Source organism: Chaetodon auriga, chromosome 21 (assembly GCF_051107435.1).
Source record: "Chaetodon auriga isolate fChaAug3 chromosome 21, fChaAug3.hap1, whole genome shotgun sequence".
NCBI classification, from domain to species: domain Eukaryota; kingdom Metazoa; phylum Chordata; class Actinopteri; order Chaetodontiformes; family Chaetodontidae; genus Chaetodon; species Chaetodon auriga.
Window position 1 is genome coordinate 17305822 of NC_135094.1, and position 19061 is coordinate 17324882.

General features: G+C 44.3%; 1 protein-coding gene across 1 annotated transcript; it reads left to right on the forward strand.

The window, feature by feature from the left end:
- Positions 1–4039: 4039 nt before the first annotated feature.
- Positions 4040–18512, forward strand: LOC143339735 (kinesin-1 heavy chain-like). Its single transcript, XM_076761145.1, has 26 exons — positions 4040–4165; positions 6537–6624; positions 6706–6779; positions 6869–6973; positions 7078–7126; positions 7209–7264; positions 7675–7762; positions 8479–8603; positions 9094–9198; positions 9409–9554; positions 10044–10192; positions 10770–10969; positions 12412–12480; positions 12806–13012; positions 13107–13250; positions 14881–15069; positions 15302–15419; positions 15586–15641; positions 15714–15823; positions 15907–16008; positions 16090–16150; positions 16578–16649; positions 17204–17308; positions 17454–17667; positions 17923–18034; positions 18156–18512. The coding sequence occupies exons 1-26, from the start codon at positions 4040–4042 to the stop codon at positions 18160–18162; spliced, it is 2877 nt and encodes a 958-aa protein (XP_076617260.1). The 3' UTR covers positions 18163–18512.
- The last annotated feature ends 549 nt before the right edge of the window (positions 18513–19061 follow it).

Sequence of the window (19061 nt, forward strand, 5' to 3'; positions counted from 1 at the left end):
GTTCTGTTGAATCACTGAATATTTGACTTTTTGTTGCTTGTTGAAAACATCAGATCGGTGTTGAGGCGATGTTATGCTGTTTGCAGCAGCGGGGGGCAGTTTTCTCATCTATCTTGCTGCTTGTGGCCTGTTGAGGACAAACGGGCTCCTTGCTTCAGATAACACAGGAGGAAACCACTTCCACCGCTGCACTTTGACTGCCTTGTTTGCCGACAGTTGTGACTATGAATTGCTCGTTCTTGCCGCGCCAGCATTCACAAACTGTTCAGGAAAGGCTTTCCTGTACTGAGGGAGAGAAGGGTGGAGGTGGAGGTGGAGGGATGGGGTTCGTTACTTAGCAACCTGAAGCCACGTTGCCAAAACGAGGTCCTGTCTTGTTTTTTTCTTCCCCGTCTCTTTTTCATTTCACTCACACAGTAACACCCAGCCCTCGCTCCTCCGTATGTCTGCTCACCTCTTTCTTTCACACAGCCCTCCTCCATCTCGCCCCCTCGTTCTCTGACTGACTGGTCAAAGGATGAACTCTTAACGGGGGTTTTTACGATCAGTGTTGAGAAAGATAACCGTTTTTTATCCGCTATTCATTCATCTGTCGTTCCACATCTGTCACAGGGTAACTCTTGAGATTGCTTTCTCCTTTTTTTTCCCCTCTATCTCGCTCTTTCTCTTTTTACTGTGAGTCAGGTTGAAGCCTGGAGTACAAGCTCACTGGTGCTTCTTCCCCAAAAACATTTCTTTCCTTTTTTCTTTCCTTCTCTCCTCCTCTCCTCTCCTCATCACCTGCTTTTGGAGCCAGGACAGCAGTAACCACTGCAACCCCTTTAATAAAACCTAATAACAGACAGATCCAGGTTGTGAAGGCCTCTCCTCAGCCGGTTTATGAATGCTGACTCCTGCCATGTCTTGCTGTTCCCTTAACTTGTGCAAAGAAAAAACAAATATCCATCTTGATTGCTGTATTGTGACTATATCCAATATTTATTATGTATGTACTGTATATTGTGGACGCATGGACCTCTGTACATACTGTAATTTGAGCTCTCAAACGCATATTTATGGGTCTTAATCTAGAGAATGTACTTACTGTAATTTATATTTTCTATCCGTTAAGAACAATTTGCCATTTTTCGGAGGTCAGTCGGTGCCTCAGAAATAAAAGCCCCTCTGAGTTCTCTGCGTGCTGTAAAGTGTGATGGTGCACTTCTGTTAAATGACCCCTCCATCGCTTTTTCTTTCTTCATTGACTGTGTTACTCCCGACTCAGTGTTTTGCTGTCTTATCTCCCTGCACCAGTGCTTGGCATTGATTGAGCGTGTGTGAAAGTGGGGAAAAAAAGTGTGTGTGTGTGTGTGTGTGTGTGTGTGTGTGTGTGTGTGTGTGTGTGTGTGTGCGCCTGCGTGTGTGTTTCTGCAACCTGGTTCATGGCTTCAGCACTTGTCTAATGCTGCAGTTTCTATGTAATAAAAATCTGTACATTCAGACTGACTCTAATTGCATTTTTTGATTAATATCTTCTGGTGAAAAGCTACAGAATAGATATCACAGCTGAAACCCTGTAAGCGTCTCATCCTCTCTGCATATTACAGAAATATAGGCTTTATTTTGGATGGGGGGGTCTATGGGAGTCTTTCAGCTCCTCCTTGGCCACACACAATATACTGAAAGCTTCTGCTGACCCCTGCTGGCAGCTGATGATAAAAATCTTCTTCACACTCACACCCCTTTAGGAATATTTCCATTTTTTCACATTGTATTACTTGATGATGTTCCTGATTAAAAACAGAGAGATATTCATTAATTAAGTATAATGTTGTATTTTCTGGTGGAAACATAATTTCAAATATATTTACATCATTGTGTCTTTGCTGTAACACTTACTCTCAACAATAGACAGATATTTTATGGTCTAAAGGAGTGAAAAGAACTTGATCAAGTGGTTCGGATGGGACAGTGATTGTAAGGGACGTGACAGCGAGGAAGAATGGATCCTCCAGTCAGTGTTGAGTGTTCATTATTCTGTAGCCAACACAAAGAAACCACACATTCTCTGTCATTGTAGAATCAGGTATTTCTTAAACCAAGAATGATCCATGTTTGCCATTGCATGACGTGTATGATATTAGTACAGAATACAAGAAAATAACATACAGGTACATTAAGGCGACCTTGCCTTTATCTAATAATTGCTCTTTGTGTTTTTATAGCTATATAAATCTGAGATATCTGGTTGTTACCATTGAGAGACACCAAGCGGGCAGCTTAAGAATACAGTGACTTTTCTAACTTCCCACCTCCTCTGAATCAGAATCAGAATCAGAATCAGAAAAAGCTTTATTGCCAAGAATGCTTTTACACATACGAGGAATTTTTTCTGGTGAAATTGGTGCATGACACATCTACTAAAATATGACACATCTACTACTACTGTGCAAGCTACTGTGATTGCTCTGAGCTTCACCTGGAGAGCAGACTTGGTGTTGATTCATCTCATCATGGTGCCTTTAACTGACTTTCAAGAAGCTGACTCATGCTGTCGGAAAAAGCAGTTGACAAAACAATGTTGCCTCACGGCCAATTTCAGTGGCTGTGCTGGAGCTTCTGGAGCTTTTAACCGTATCACCAGTGGTGGAAAGTCACTAAGTATAGTTCAGTAAGAAACTAAATACAGTAGTACATTGTCAAAGATTGAACCAGCAGTTCCAAATGACTGCACCCTTTAATCATTTCAGATTTATATCATGCCCCTTTGGAAGGGCTCGACCCCTATAGGATGGAAACCACTGATCCACTGAACCACTGAAGTATATAACAGTGCATTATGCTGTATTAAATGTGGCTCCACTTCAACCAGCCACAACACTAATGCATGTGTTCATTTGTGAGAATCTGGAATGTCTGAAATGTGGAGTAGACCATTCTAGTGCAGAGGTTTAATAAATGCTACCGATCCTTAATGCATAGTTTGCTCTTTGCAGTTATCCACACGGTGGCGCCCCAGACAGAACAAGAGGCTTCTTGGCTCCCTCCTCAGTGATGAGAAGTGCCTCATTAGCTTCCTCTCAGCTCATTCTTTGAAGTGCAGCTGTGGACATTTTTAGCTTTGACTTTTTTCATCAGTTTCATGCAATTTGGCCAAATGTGTAATTATCCTTTCAAAGCATCTGATTGCACAGCTGTCCAGTCATGCTCAGCAGGGCCAATACACACACCACAGCCCAACCTCGACAACACCCCGAGCCTGTATTCAACACCTTCATTCTCTGATGAAGTGTGTGTCCTGATTTCATGACCCAACAGCTTCTGCTGGTTGTTTGAAAAGATGCACAGACATACAGACAGACAGTGACACTAAGTGAGTGTACTGGTAAGTAAGGTGAGTACTGAAATACAGAGTGTGCAGGTCACAAACCTCAGATAAAACTTACAGGTACATTGATTCACAGTGAAGCATTTTGCAAGAACAAGTGGATATAATGAGATGCCATGGAGAAGCACTACAACTATCTGATTTACCAGCTGATAGAGCAGTGCACTGAGGAACACTTGACCCTGTCCATGAAAAAGAGCAACCACGAGAGGCCAGGAAAACTAAAATCAGTTCCTATTAAACCAGCTCTTAAATCTCCAGCTGCTCCAGATGGCCATGAACACCACAAGCAAAGAGACACTCAGTGTTCAATAAACTGTTGTTTCTCAGATCCTGAAGGCCTGTGTGCCTGCTCTGTTCATATGACCACCCTCTAGTCCCGCCCTGACACCGCTGGATTTTTATTCATTCTGGGCATCAAAGTGAACGCCTTGCAACTTTCTATCTCCTCAAGTTCTACCTCATCTTGTTGATTCTGCCTTACTTTAAGCAGCTGAACGTCTTGATGCAGCTTCAGGTGCGCCTCCGTTAATATTCCAGTGGGAATATTTGGGGACTACCTTGACACAGCCTCCTGCTCAGCTCTGTGTGAGCCCACCTGCTGGTTCAGGTTCTGCAGCTGTCACACTGTAACGGGAGGACGGAGCGCTCCATCCATCCACAGCGGCGGAGATGACGGACGCGGCGGAGACCTGTATCAAGGTGGTGTGCCGTTTCAGGCCGCTGAACAGCTCGGAGGTGGCCCGCGGAGACAAGTACATCCCGAAGTTTCAGGGAGATGACTGTGTGCAGATTGCGGTGAGTGTGTCGCTCCGGACAGCTCTGGGATCAGAGGATAAGCTGAACTCAGCAAACACTCTCCAGTCAGTGAAAGTCACAACGTTATCAATACAAAAATATATGGTTAAGTGTTCTTAACTGTTATGCTTATGATAGATTATGCTCTCAGTTCTGGTTTTTAGTGACTCTTTGGAATCACAAAAACCAGACATATTTTAAAGTAAGGTTCAACACATCTTCTGAATCAGTTAGAGTCACCTGAGCTGTAAAAAGAACTTTTTGGCACAAGCGGCTCCTTTCTTGTCTTTTTCTCGCTTGCTACAACGTTTTGTTCGAATGGTATTGTCCTTCAGTAGGTTTGTGAATCCAGTGAGGTATGGCTCATATGTACCAGGTTTTCCAGGGGGTTTATCAAGCCGTGCGTAACCAAGCTCATCTGGATGATTTTTGCGCTTTTACGCACAGACTTCTCTCGAAAGAAGAAGACAATATACGTCACTTTGTCAGTGTCAGCTGTCCTTTGTTAGACTTTTCTCAACTTGGATCAGTCTTGACTTCAGTCAGTCAAGCTTAAACCGGCCGTTTTAACTTAATTCCATCCGTTTCATCTACTGTTTCAGCCTCACCTGCACTTCAGCAGCCTTACCAGTGCTCCTTAATGCTAACCTTTGCATGCTAATGTATTTGAACAGTCATAGTAATGCTAGCATGCTAACATGTAGCATGTTGTGTTTGCAGTAAGCATAGGTGAAGCTTACAAAAAAACAGTTTAGGCTGGAGTTTAGAAGTTTGGAAGTTGAATCTCACAGTGAACCGGATATGTTCCAAAATGGCCGCTGCACAGCCTTGTGACTGGAAGACTGAATGAATGAAAGATTGAAAAAGCCAGCAAGTGAGGTTTTGGCTTTCTCAGTCACCATATCTCAGTCATAGGCCAACTGGTAATTTATTGCTTCTTGTGGACAAGTGGCTGTACTGTAGCACTGTATCTTAGACAGCACTGACAGCTCTGCCATGATGCCTGACAGGGTCTTCCATGGTGTGGAGAGTCAGGCATTCGGCCTGGAGTTGGAGGGTGTGTTACCCTGTGATCAGTACTGTTCTCCCGTCTGTTTGCCAGTCAGAGACCCTGATGTTAGCAGCTGATTCATCTGTGTAGGTGTGAATCATGTCAGAGTGAGGTGCAGTTCATGCTTGAGACTCATTATTGGATTGCCATTGTGATGGTAACTGCTTCTTGTTCTGGGATATTGCTGCAGTCTGCTCCTATGCCCAGCCACTGGTGAATGACATTGTGTGATACCTCCATCTCACATTTATCCTTCCAGTATTGCTTGGTCTCTGCTCTGGGTGGGCCTGATGTTTCTTTGTTAATCTGCAGCTTGGAGTACACTTTGGGTGCTTCTTTGAGGAACAGGCCAGTTACTATATTGGCTTCTGCTTTTCTATCTCTCTTCAGCCTGGTGGCCAGAGCTGTGAGCCTTTGTTGGCAGTTTCCAGGCGTCCACTATTGTGGAAGACTGTATTCACATCCACAAGCAGGCTGTATTGTACTTTGTCCCTGAGCTGATGGATTGCTTGTCTTTAGTCTGGCCATGATTCTCACTGGCACTGCGGTAGCTTCAGCTGTCATGGCTTGTAGAGCTGTATCAGCTGGTTGGAGTCTGTCCTCATGTACAGTATCTCCTGTGTCCTGGGCAGCCCCTCAGGGGGCTGAACAGCATGGCCATCCTGGTGGAGCCGCTCCATCTCAAGGTGTTACACTAGATTCCTTCTATTGATGTTCAAACATTGAGTCACCAGCTGCTTCTGAGTCAGCAGACATGATTCCACCAGCACATTTTTTTGTTCATTTTGAAGTATTGCTTTCGAAAAGATTCATTAAAATGGCACAGTTTGAAGATACTTTAAGTAAATTATGCTAATACTACTTATATACATTTACTTAAGTAAGGTTTTGAATGCAGGCCTTTTATTTTTAGTGGAGTATTTTCATGGCGTGGTATTTAGTACTGAAGTACAGGATCTGAACACTTCTTCCACCACTGAAAACATAAAATATGATTAGATTGTTCAAAGTAGCCACCCTTTGCTTTGAAGCTGAGATACAGTAACACTGACCGAGAATCTAAAAGCACGTTAGCTAGTGTTTGATTGTAGCGAGCTGAAATATCTGTTTGATTTGTTTTATGAAGGAGAATCAGCAGGTTGTAGCGTGTCAGTGAGTCTTTGAATGATAAAATACAAGTTAAAGCTCAAAGTGCACCACCTGGCCTGCACTTCATCCTCACAGTGAGATGTGTATTAACAATCAAATAGGACTTGCACAATGTATATACACATATACATTCATCACTCATTCACACACACGGCCACCTCTTCTCCACAGGGGAAACCGTACTACTTTGACCGCGTGTTCCAGTCCAATACAACTCAGGAGCAATTCTACAATGCTGTGGCTCAGAAGATTGTCAGAGGTAAGATGACATGGGAGTAAAGATGGCTGCCAGTGTCTGACGCTCTAAAACCCTGGTTTTTCTTTGTCTCGACGCGTACAGATGTTCTGGAGGGCTACAATGGCACAATATTTGCCTATGGGCAGACATCATCTGGCAAAACACACACTATGGAGGTAAAGTAGAATATTAGCCATTTTTCCACTGGACAGAAATGCTAAAAATCCTGTCTTATTTATACTCTTTCTTTTATTATCTCCTAAAGGGGAAACTCCATGACCCAAATATGATGGGAGTCATTCCCAGAATTGTTCAAGACATCTTCAACTACATTTATTCCATGGATCAGAACCTGGAGTTTCATATCAAAGTATGTTAACGTCACAGCCGGCTGCTCAGGTGCTTTTAAATGTCAGAAAGTTCTGCACGCGTTGTAGCTTTGGTGAGGTCTCACTGGAAGCTTTGGCTTTGCAGGTTTCATATTTTGAAGTCTATTTGGACAAAATCAGGGACTTGTTGGATGGTATGTCTGTCTCTTATCGTTATCTTTCATCATTCGTGATGACTCATTCAGACATGACATTGACTGTCTTTCTCCTCCACAGTAACAAAGACCAACCTCTCTGTGCACGAGGACAAAAACAGAGTGCCGTACGTCAAGGTGAGACACACAGGGCTTTGCTTTCATCTTCAGAAATCTTATTTTAGTGAAGCATTTGATTGTTTTTCTAATTAAGTCAACAACCAGTCCCAGTTTGTCCCGGCCCGATGTAATGCATGAGCTACAGCTGGAGAATATAATTTAAAAAATGGCACAACTGTGGAGGAGATGATGTTGGACGTGACATAGCGTGTTCAATACAGACTTTGACAATCATTGTGTTTAGTGGAATGAGATTGTTTTCGCTTTCATCTTGTTCTGTGAGATATTAAAAACTGAGAAAATGAAGTAATCAGATGGAAAAGAGTGTGTCATGGTCTCCTCAGCTAATAACTGTCCCTCTGTAAAGCCAACCTGCTGCGGGCCTGTCGAACACAGCGTTTCCTTGTGATTGCATGTGTACTCCCCAGGGGTGTACCGAGCGTTTCGTGTGCAGTCCCACCGAGGTCATGGACACCATAGAGGAAGGCAAAAACAACCGAAGCGTGGCTGTCACAAGTGAGTTCACACACTGAATGCCTTCAGTGTGGCTGCCGCTCATGGGTTCAACCTCACTGGGTCTCCTGACTGCAGCAGGACTCCCATCGGCGAAAGACACTGTGTCTGTGCTCCCCACACAACCAAATGAGAAAGAACAGTGGAGTGAAAATAGGCATGTCTCATAATACACACTAAGTATTTCTAATCCTTTTTCTAACGACAATCATCATTGAACTAGTCATTAAACATCAGTCAGCCATGTCTGTGTTATAAAAGAACACAAGCTTACAGTTCTTGGTGCAGACATTTATCAAACAACAAACATGTTTGTTCTTTCAACAATAAATTAAATGACCCAGCTAACTGGGTTCTGGGAACTATGTATTCCCGCACCAGAAAATACTCTCCTGGAGGCACTAGACAATGTCTTTGCTCTGCGAATCCCCTGCTCAAGTCCAGATCTTGATTATTTTGCCCCCCTTCAACATAAACATAGTAAAAGGAAACCAGGAACCAGGAAATCAGTAACTCAAAAGAAGACACTCTCAAGTCGGCTAATTACCAATAAGTCTGTTCACTGTTTCACCTCCACTGATGTGTCAGACTTGTGAGAGACAGAAAAGAATTCTCCACATGTTGTAAAAAGATAAAGTTTTTAAGTCTAAGTTATGCACAGTAATGCTCATTGTGCATGTGCGTGTGTGCGTGTGTGTGTGTGTGAATTTGTGTGTCAGACATGAATGAGCACAGTTCCAGGAGTCACAGCATCTTCCTCATCAACATCAAGCAGGAAAACAGTCAGACTGGACATAAACTGACTGGAAAGCTCTACCTCGTCGATCTGGCCGGGAGTGAGAAAGTATGTCTGTCTCTCTCTCTTTGCCTTCCTTTCTTTGCTTCCCAGTTTCTGCATGTGCAAAGCTCAGACCTGAACAAGTGAAATGATTAGAGAGCAGTTGGGGACCAGACGTTGGAATGAGTCCAGATGTGGACAGCCCTTTGCTCTCATGTTGCTGCTCCTGAAGGCACAGTTTACTTGCCTGTATTGACTCGATTTATGTAATGAAACTTTAACGACAAGCGGCTGCCTCCCTCAGCAGGGAGCAGTAATCAGTACAGGGCGTTAACAAGCCAAGGATAGCACAACGCTGTCATCCTTCTCTTTATAATCTCCTTTTGTGTCCTGTTGTTATTCAATGATCATTACACCTCGCCATCATCTTTGTTACCTTCTGACTGTCAGGAGTAATCATTAGCATGTTAGTTGTGCAGAGCAATCAGTGTCTCTAATCACACAGTCTGGTTCCAGTGTCATTGTGAGAGCTCTCCTGTGTTCGTGTGTTTCAAAGGTGGGTAAAACTGGAGCGGAGGGCACAGTGCTGGATGAAGCCAAGATGATCAACAAATCCCTGTCCTCGCTGGGAATTGTCATTGCGGCTCTGGCAGAGGGCTCGGTGAGGCTGTCAGGGATTGGTTCTGTGCTCCTTTCATGACTGCTGTTAATTAGTGTGTTTAAGAGAGAGAGTGAGATTCAAAGTTGAGGATTAGGATTCCAACTGAGGAGAAACACTGACTGAAACAAACACAGCACACCTAAAATGAAGTGTGGAAATATTCAAGGCTGTAGGAGCTCCATGTGGATTCTAATCTGTGTCCTCTGTCAGACCTACGTACCATACAGAGACAGTAAGATGACCAGGATCCTGCAGGACTCCCTGGGAGGGAACTGTCGGACCACCATGGTCATCTGCTGCTCACCCTCCTCTTTCAATGACGCTGAGACGAGGACCACACTGCAGTTTGGACAGAGGTACACACACACACACACACACACACACACACACACACACACACACACACACACAGAAGCTGATATGGGAATCATTTTTATGTAAGCTAACACAACAAGGCTCTGGATCACTGTGGTGCTAAAAACTGAGTCAACAGAAGCCATAAACAAATGTGACTAATAGTGGAAACACAGACTTTCATAATAGCTCTGACAAAGACACTGCAGTTAATGTAAATGCATCCCATCACAGTCCACTTCATAAGGTTTGTATCTGCCCTGATAACAGTCCAGCATATCTAACAGGCCATTTGTGTTTTCACAGCCTGTTATCACCCATAAAAATGACTCCGCACTCTAAAAGTACAGACGCTGCCTATAATGCACGTCAGGCTTGACATTTCCATCGCAGCGGTAACAGTTAAAGTCAGTCAGCCTTGCGGTGAAAACAGTCTAGAAGTGGCGCGACTGGTGACACGCTGCCATTTCCTCACCTCGCTGTCTCACCAGGGCAAAAACCGTCAAGAACACAGTGTGTCTGAACGTGGAGCTGACCGCAGAGCAGTGGAAGAGCAAGTGGGAGAAAGAGAGGGAGAAGAACAAGACGCTGAAGAACACTGTCACCTGGCTGGAGACCGAGCTCAACCGCTGGAGGAGCGGTGAGGACTACGCTGTCCCATAACACCCCTCCTCTGTGCTACAGTAGGGCTTGGTGTGGCTTGAAGGGACCATATGCTTCACTGGAGCATAATTTGGCTTGTTCAGTGCATAGATTAGATATTTGTCAGCTCATGTCCTGGCCAAGCTTATTTCTCTGCTGCATTTTTAAAGAACTGACAAGCAGCAAATTATGTCCTGACATATAGATATTTGATAGTGTAGCAATCTTCCATATGTTCATGCAAATGAAGGATGATCAGTCCATTGATTTGTAATGGTTTGGGTGAGATGAAAAACTCCTTGTCTTAGTTTGAGCTGAATCACATACTGGTGCTATTTTGGGCTTGAAAAGGACGCGCCTGAAGAAGGAATCCTTTGTGTTCATATTAGTGAAGTCATAAAATGTGCATGATCATGTCTGCCTTACACTTAACTATAGACACGAGAAATCTAGAATTGTCACAGGTCTGCTTCTGAAAACAAAGCCTTGCTTGAGGGAGCGACGCAGGAGGGAGGGGACATGTCACAAACCCCCACAGAGACTGAACTGATGTCTCTCCTTGCTGCCCCCTGCAGGAGAGAGTGTGCCAGCAGAGGAACAGTTTGATAAAGAGAAGGCCAAGGCAGAGGTCCAGGCCCTGGACACTGCGCTCAACAATGATAAGACACCAGCCAAACCTGCCCTCAGTGCCCTCCCCGGAGCCAAACTCACAGATGCAGAGAAAGAGAAGTGTGAGGCTGAGATGGCCAGGCTGTACAAAGAGATGGATGACAAGGTGAGGAAGGATCCACTACACGCCACGTGGTTTACTGACACCTTTGATGAAGTCTACTTGTTTATGGTGTGCACACACCAAGCATGGTTGTTGCAGTGTATTGACCCACAGGTTTTTCCAGTTGGTCAGATCAGAATTATCTCAGGGGACAACAAATTCCACTTGAAACTGTCTGAATTAGACATAAATGTCAAGCGCTGTAATGCATTAATACACAACAGAGCCCCTAAAATGTTAAATATGACAATGATGTATGACTGTGTCCATGAATAGATCAGGCACAACAATATCACATTTATAAAATAAAACGATGTTAATGGTTCCCTGTGGAGTTGTTGGCCTCTAGTGGTGCTTTGCAGCAGTTTTTTTGATGACATTTTACACATTCCTCTTAATGGTTTCACACTCTTCTGCTGACCTGCAGGTGGCAGTAAGAAGCTAAGCTATGCAGCAGTGTGCCAGCAAAGGCAGAGACAACTAATGAGCCTGGATGTAGGCTCAGAAAACTGGCAAGAAAACTCCCCAGGGCACCTTTAACATTCATATATTATGGTTGTAATGTGTTAATATGCTGCATATGACGTGCATTTATCCACTGGATATGCACTGATTTCTCAAGTGACATATGACTGTATGCTATATGGTAGAGACCAGTACATACAGATATAAATGCATCACAAATAAATGATTCTCAATGGGATGGTAATGGTATTAAAGGATTATGAATACACTTAACTGCAACTTTGACAAGATGTGCTAATAGTGTTTAATTATCTTGTGCTACTGTAGTAATAATATAAATCATTTTACTGTGTATATTTATGTTTCTTATTGGATGTATCAGATGTTTTGGTGGTGGTTATTTGCATTTTGAACTTGCAGCCCAGCGCATGATTCATGTGCAGGGAGACCATTAAACCTGCTCGTTTCAATAGCTAATTGTAGTGCACCAGAGATTTTCACCATTTGTTTCACATACAGTCTTACATGTTGCTGTATTTAGTGACACAATTGCTTGAACATTTTGCAGTGAGCGTCATGAATATTACACGAACCTGGGTTAAAAACTAAAAATGAATCATACAAAATAGTCGAGGGACGTCCACGAAAAATGTCGCCATCAAAGCCACATGGTCAGAGATTTATCACTGAATTATTAATAATGTAAATAATTACTCTTAAGATCATATAAATAATAAAATTATACATTATACAATCATACATAATTAATATTGCTAGCATTAACTCAGTTTGGCTCTATACTGTCCATTCTCTCACCTAATGTGACGCTTCCACAGCCCAGTCTGTCTTCTGTGCAGTACTTCTGTTGGCCAGCAGATGGCGTGATTGGCTGCTCTTCAGTACTCCTTCTGGTTGAAGTGGAAATAAATGAGTGACATTTTAATATGTCTCTTTTCCTCTCTTCTCTTCCCTTCCTCCAGGACGATGAGATCAACCAGCAGTCTCAGTTGGTGGAGGAGCTGAAGCAACAGATGTTGGAACAGGAGGAGGTGACACAACTTCCCCTGCCCTCTCCCCCGCCCTCCCTTCCCTACTCCCCCCCCATCGCGTCTCAGCCCTCCAGCCGTTCCTGTTAGCACAAACCCAGTCTGACAGCTGATAGCAGACCATTAGTAGCCCTGCAGGAGAGGTCAGACTGTAACTCGCCCTCAGCAGGCGGCACTGGATCCTTACAGATTGAACACATGAGGGTTTTTAGCTGGACAGAAATCTATTTATTAGATCACGTTATGAATTTCAGGCTTCACTACCTTTTCACCCCCTCCGTATACTCAGCATCACTGTCTTATCTTCACTCCCCACCCTCACCCGTAGCTCTTATCCTCCTCCCGCCGTGATCACGACATCCTGCAAACAGAACTAAACCGGCTGCTGGCGGAGAACGAAGCCTCCAAGGAGGAGGTGAAGGAGGTGCTGCAGGCCCTGGAGGAACTGGCTGTCAACTACGACCAGAAGAGTCAGGAAGTTGAGGACAAAGCAAGAGAGTTCGAGGCTCTCAGTGAGGAGCTGAATGAGAAATCGGTACTTTTATCTGAAGCCACTGGAGGTGATGACGCAGAGTACACGTGATCACCTAGCATGGTGTGTATTTATTGATGTTTTCTTCCACCAACAGAGCTCCTTGGCATCCATTGACTCTGAACTCCAGAAGCTGAAGGAGATGACCAATCACCAGAAGAAGAGGGTCACTGAGATGATGTCATCGTTGCTCAAAGACCTGGCTGAGATAGGCATTGCCGTGGGAAGCAACGATATTAAGGTTACCCGTCGTGGCGATGGCGTACTGTTTCAAACTCAGAAATATACTAGAAATAAAGGATAAATTGACTTTTTCTGTGGCAACAAAAATGATGATTTCAGCAGCATAGTACATGTGTCCTTAGCAAACAATTGTTTCTGTTGTCACTTAATTTGTCATTGAGTTCATTTAGTACCTTAACTTCATTTAGTTCCCTTTACAAAGTGTCAGAAATAGTTGGAAATGCCCCTTTACGATCTTTTGTCCGAGGCATCTTCATTAAATTGCTTGTTTTGTCCAACCAACAGTTCAAAAGCCCAAAATACGGTCATATTTTTAGCATAATTAACCAACAAAGGCAGTAAATCCTCAGAATGAAGACGTTTAAAGCAGGTGGTTTTTTTTGCATTGCATTTTTCTGTTGACTGATGAATCAATGAATTGATTTCAGCTCCATGATTAATCATTTTGCCTGCTTGCTGATTGTTAAACGTCAGTGAAATGTGAAAAATGTGTTTTCGCACTCAAATGTGCAGCATTTGTGCTCCATCAGTGTCCGTCTATCTACCAGTGGATCAGTGTTCTAGTTTTATGGAGAAATAGGATCATGCCAGTATGGAGTGAGTGCATCATTTTATCCAATAGCAAAGCCATCTGCTGTAGAGTGTTATTATGAACGCGCTTCAAGTTCAAGTGAGTGCACTGGCGTGTTTACAGAGCTGCGTTCAACAGCAGTTTGACAACAGTTTCATTCTGCACAGGTTTCAGTTCTAGTCGATTCGCAGCTGGTGGGTTAAAATCATGCCTATTTTAAACTGCGTGCCTCAGCAGAAGGGATAGGTCGAGTATCTCTTGTGGAAACATTGTACAATACCACTGAAGTTCCAAGTGGGAAGTTAACCTCACCCCTTGCTGGAGCTACACTCACCCATGAGAGTGGAAGTCCTCCACTGTCTCTTATACTTTGCGTTGCTGTTTTGTGCACTGCACATCCCAGAGATCAGCTGTCACACAAACTGTGCTGCCAGTAACGCTGAGCGACACTGGTTGAATCATTCCGTTAATGACTTGGTCCATCGACATCAACAGGAAATCGAAAACAATGCTGCTAATTAATTGCCAAAAGTTTCATGGTTCCAGTTCTCCGGTGGAAGGATTATTTGCTTTACTCTGTTTTAATTATTGTTTTATTAAAAATTTTCACCTGTTGGTCAAACAAAACAATTTGAAGATGTCATCCAGAGCAGTGGTTCCCAACCTGGGGTCCGCACCGCCCACTGGGGGGCGCCAGAGATCACAGGGGGTGCACACAATTTTATCTGCACTGAGGTTGTGAGGTTACCAAAATTATATTTGTGCACATTAAATTTATAAAATCCCAATAACACACCCAATTGGATAAGAATCAAAACCTACAAATGCTGTTTATTTTTGCAAATAAAAGTTTGGCCTGGCTTGTCTTGAACAAAGGAAAGGGGGGCTTCAAGGAGAAAAGGGTTGGGAACCACTGAGCAAGAGCATTTTCACTATTTTCTCATAGTTTACAGAATAATGAAAAGTATTGTTAGCTGTAGCTCTAATTGCCACTACTCAACAAAGACAAATCATGAAGCGCGCCTCCTGACGCCTCTCGATTGTCTTTTCCTCCCAGCAACAAGAGAGCAGCGGTCTCATCGATGAGGAGTTCACTGTGGCCCGTCTCTACATCAGCAAGATGAAGTCAGAGGTGAAGACGATGGTGAAGCGCAGCAAACAGCTGGAGAGCACCCAGGCCGAGCGCCTCCAGAAGATGGAGGAGATGGAGGTGGAGCTGACCGCCTGCCAGCTCCGCATCTCCCAGGTAACTGCTGCTCGCCACTGCTGCCTCCGCTGTCATGGATACTGTCACCATAGTGACAAATGTGGCAGTTAATTGGAGCGGCAGATCGTGTGTTTATCCATCAAACAGCAGTTTAATAAGGTTTTTTTTTTTTCATGTCCGGTGCTGTTTGTTCTGGGTTCAAAAAGAACCGCCGCGAGTTTTAGTCACTTGTGACAGTTTCTAATCGTTCTCATGTCTTTTTCATTTCCAGTATGAAGCGAAGATCAAGTCCCTGACAGACTCCCTCCAGAATGTGGAGCAGAAGAAAAGACAGCTGGAGGAAAATGTGGACTCTCTCAACGAGGAAATAGTCAGGATCAAAGCCCAGGGTGAGCGCAGCTGACTTAACCCTTCCATGTCCTCCTCCAGAGCACATTTTAACCAGACCACAGTTTTTGTTTCGTTGGATTGTTGAGGGCTTGCTGACAGAATGATGTAAAAGAATACACCCCCCAAAAAATGTATGCTGTAAAACAATTTTTTGTCTCCTTCCAGACAAAGTTAGCACCATGGAGAAGCAGAATGAGGTCCAATCTGCCGCTGAAGTCAAGGTACTGTACCAGTAAGCGGTCCCTGGTCCTGATAGAAGTTGTGACTACAGCTGTTTGCTCGTGTGTCTGCAGGATGCTGTGGAGAAGCAGATCCAGTCTCACAGAGAGATCCATCAGAAGCAGATCAGCAGCCTGAGAGATGAGCTGGACACCAAGGAGAAGCTCATCACAGAGCTGCAGGAGTAAGACGCAACACCACCACACGCTTCTCTCTCTAAATGTGACTGATGGTTCAGCGCTGATACTGATACTGACGTCTGTGCAGTCTGAACCAGAAGATCATGCTGGAGCAGGAGAGGCTGAGGGTGGAGCACGAGAAGCTCAAGGCTGCCGACCAGGAGAAGAACCGCCAGCTGCAGGAGCTCACGTAATGCCCCTGCGTACAGTCCGCTGCAGCCTGTCCCATTATACCATATGCACTGAGTAACATCCAGCTTATGTTGTGCAGGGTGCAGCAGGACAGACGGGAGCAGGCCAGACAGGACCTGAAGGGGCTGGAGGAGACTGTGGTCAGTTACTCCATTTAAATCTGTAGTCAACTTCAGAATTGAAGCTTTGACCCAAATCCATACAACACACTAATTCTTTAAATTCTTTATTGTTTTCAAGGATTTCTTTGGCCTTTTGCCTTTATTCGATAGAGGTTAGGCAAGCAGACATATTATAGATATTAACTGATGTTAGTGAGTGTGATGGGAAATTCTAAAGCAGTCTTTCTAGAGTATCCACTCTATGTGACTAGATCCCTTTGTGTATACCTGTATGCAGGACAGGTACCTGAATGGTTGCTTTCTCTAAAATGATCAGCAATAGAGGAAGGACTATGCTTGTATCAGGGAAGGTACCTCAAAACCTGGGGGGTTTCTAACTGGGGGGATCCAACCCTGTAATGTCTGTTTTTTTTTCTCTGAGTTTGGATTCTTTGGCTTCACACAGGCCAGAGAACTGCAGACACTCCACAACCTCAGGAGGCTTTTTGTCCAAGACCTGTCCACCAGACTCAAAAAGGTAACGGTCCTGACAGTGTTTAAGTAGCTCATGGTACATTCTCACTGTATTCATCATCCGGGGATCTGGTTTTATGTGTGATTGAATCTATCTAGTGAGATTTCGCATGAACTCTTGGCGTCCCGACCACGGCGTCTACCTGCAGTGAGACAAACAGATCCATATTTCGCTCATGCGGCGGCTGCACTCCGTTTAATTTGCACCATGATGAAATATTAATGAATCTGGGTAGCACAACAGAAAGCGTCTGCGATAAGTAGGTCATGTGATTCTTCAAAGGTAGCAGCTGTAAATTAGGGACCCAGGCCCTCAGCGTGGCGCTCGTCTCCAGCCCTCAGGCTGAGGAGACGCGGAATGAGCCATGGGGCTATACCCATCTGAAATCTGCTGCTTATCATCTCATTTAGCCACACATGGGATGCTTTGGATTCAGGGGTTTTGGTTGCAGATGCTGGGTTGAAAGAAGTCAGTGCAACAAAGCAGTTTTTTACAGGTAAGCTGATGAATGAATGGTAAAACCTGGATTGAGATCACTGTGTGTTGTGCTTGAGCAGAATGCTCAGATGGACTCAGAGGACAGTGAAGGCAGCACTGCACAGAAACAGAAGATCTGCTTCCTGGAGAACAACCTCACGGAGCTCAGCAAAGTGCACAAGCAGGTAAAAGCATGTAGAAACACACAGTTGCTTCAGTGCTTCCTCCCTGAATGAATCACAGAAGTGACTTCTGTCAGATTTTGTGTCTAAAGGCGGCACGCTGTGTGTGTCCTCTCACTCTTTGAGTTTTCTCTTTTTCCATCTGTAGCTGCTGCGGGACAACGCCGACCTTCGTGGCGAGATCCCTAAAATGGAGAAGCGCCTGCGGGCCACTGCGGAGCGGGTCAAAGCCCTGGAGACCGCTCTGAAGGAGGCCAAAGAGAACGCGGCTCGTGACCGTAACCGCTATGAGCAGGAGATGGAGCGCATTAAGGACGCCGTCAAGCCCAAAAACATGGGCAGGAGAGCCTCTGCACAGATAGGTAGGTGACACACATACAAACATACATGGAACTATATCTTGCATGTGCAGAATAATCAGTAATATGCAAGTCAATATTCTGATAAAAATACAAAATAATTTAGTCTCTGGGGTTTTTTTCAAGTGAGTGAACTTTAGGTGCATTTTTGGACTTTGAACTGCTTGCCCCTGTTTCCAGTCTTTATGCTAAGCTAAGCTAACTGTCCCCTGGGCATATCATCAAACTTCACATGTTATCCCTCTGTGTCCACACCAGCCAAGCCCATCAGACCAGGCCAGCTGCCGGGAGCCCCTCTCATCAACTCCAACAGGTCCAACTTCATCCAGAACAACCAGTCTGTCGGCATCAAGGGGGGAGGCAACAACAGGTGAGAGAAGAAGACACAATCTGCAGAGTCTGTGCTGCGTTCAGGGACTGCTGAAACAGATAACATGTAAATTAAAGGAAGGCTCAGTTTGATTCCTCGTCTCTTCTGTTTCCCCTTTCAGCTCCTGAGGATGGAGCAGTCACCCAAACATGACGCCAAGGCTGCAGACCACCAGACAATTGTGTTGCAAATTATTGAACTTTTATCTTCCAACATCAAGTGTATATAATGTATATAAGTATGGGCTGGACTGTGAAGTCCTTCAAGCCTCTAAAAGAAACCAGAACACTTTACTTCCTTGCAAATTAGCACATAATGCGACATGTTGCTTTGTTGACAGTGTCTTACTTTGATATTAGAACATGAATGCATGTCAGAGCTTGATGGAGGAGAAGAAGACTCCTGTCATGCCGTGCGGTGCAGAGAGCCCTGGCCCTTTGAGTGTAGCACACATTATGCTTTTTTTTTTTAAATTGTGTGTAACTGAGCTGATTACACATAGAAAGTCTTTAAATATTTATGAAATTTGCAAAGCTGAAGTGTTACACCGGCCCTGCCTTGCTGCGTTTGTTGCAGACAGCAGAGGAGGATCACAGAGATCTCGTAGAGATGATCGTATGGATCCGTTTTAGCCATTCCAAAGTGTCTGTAACCACATCGCAGTGGTTCAAACTGATGCTGGGTCACAGAGAGAGACATTAAATCCTCGGCTTCCCAGAGATTATTTGACACCGGAACTGCACTCTTATCTTTGGCTCAGGGTGAGAAAGTCAGTGGGAGTAGGTAGATACAAATGCTATTCATGCCTGATAGCTGCAGGCTACAGTTCGCTCATGTTTACTTTGTTCGGGACGACGTTCATTAGCTGGAAATGCTTGAATCTACAGCAGAAAAGAGATTGATGCTTACCCTGTAAGTCTGTCAGCTTTGCCTCATTAGCACACATCCTATTATTATGCAGAATATTAAGTTAAAGCTTCTAAAGGAACGTCGACTAAACGCAAAACGGAATGGATCAGCTGCATTT

Bases quoted from the DNA above. Each gene is read 5' to 3' on its own strand.
- LOC143339735 (XM_076761145.1), top strand. From the start codon at position 4,040: ATGACGGACGCGGCGGAGACCTGTATCAAGGTGGTGTGCCGTTTCAGG. The intron at 16,009-16,089 runs GTAATGCCCCTG...TATGTTGTGCAG, and splicing joins CGCCAGCTGCAGGAGCTCAC to GGTGCAGCAGGACAGACGGG. The intron at 16,650-17,203 runs GTAACGGTCCTG...GTGCTTGAGCAG, and splicing joins TGTCCACCAGACTCAAAAAG to AATGCTCAGATGGACTCAGA.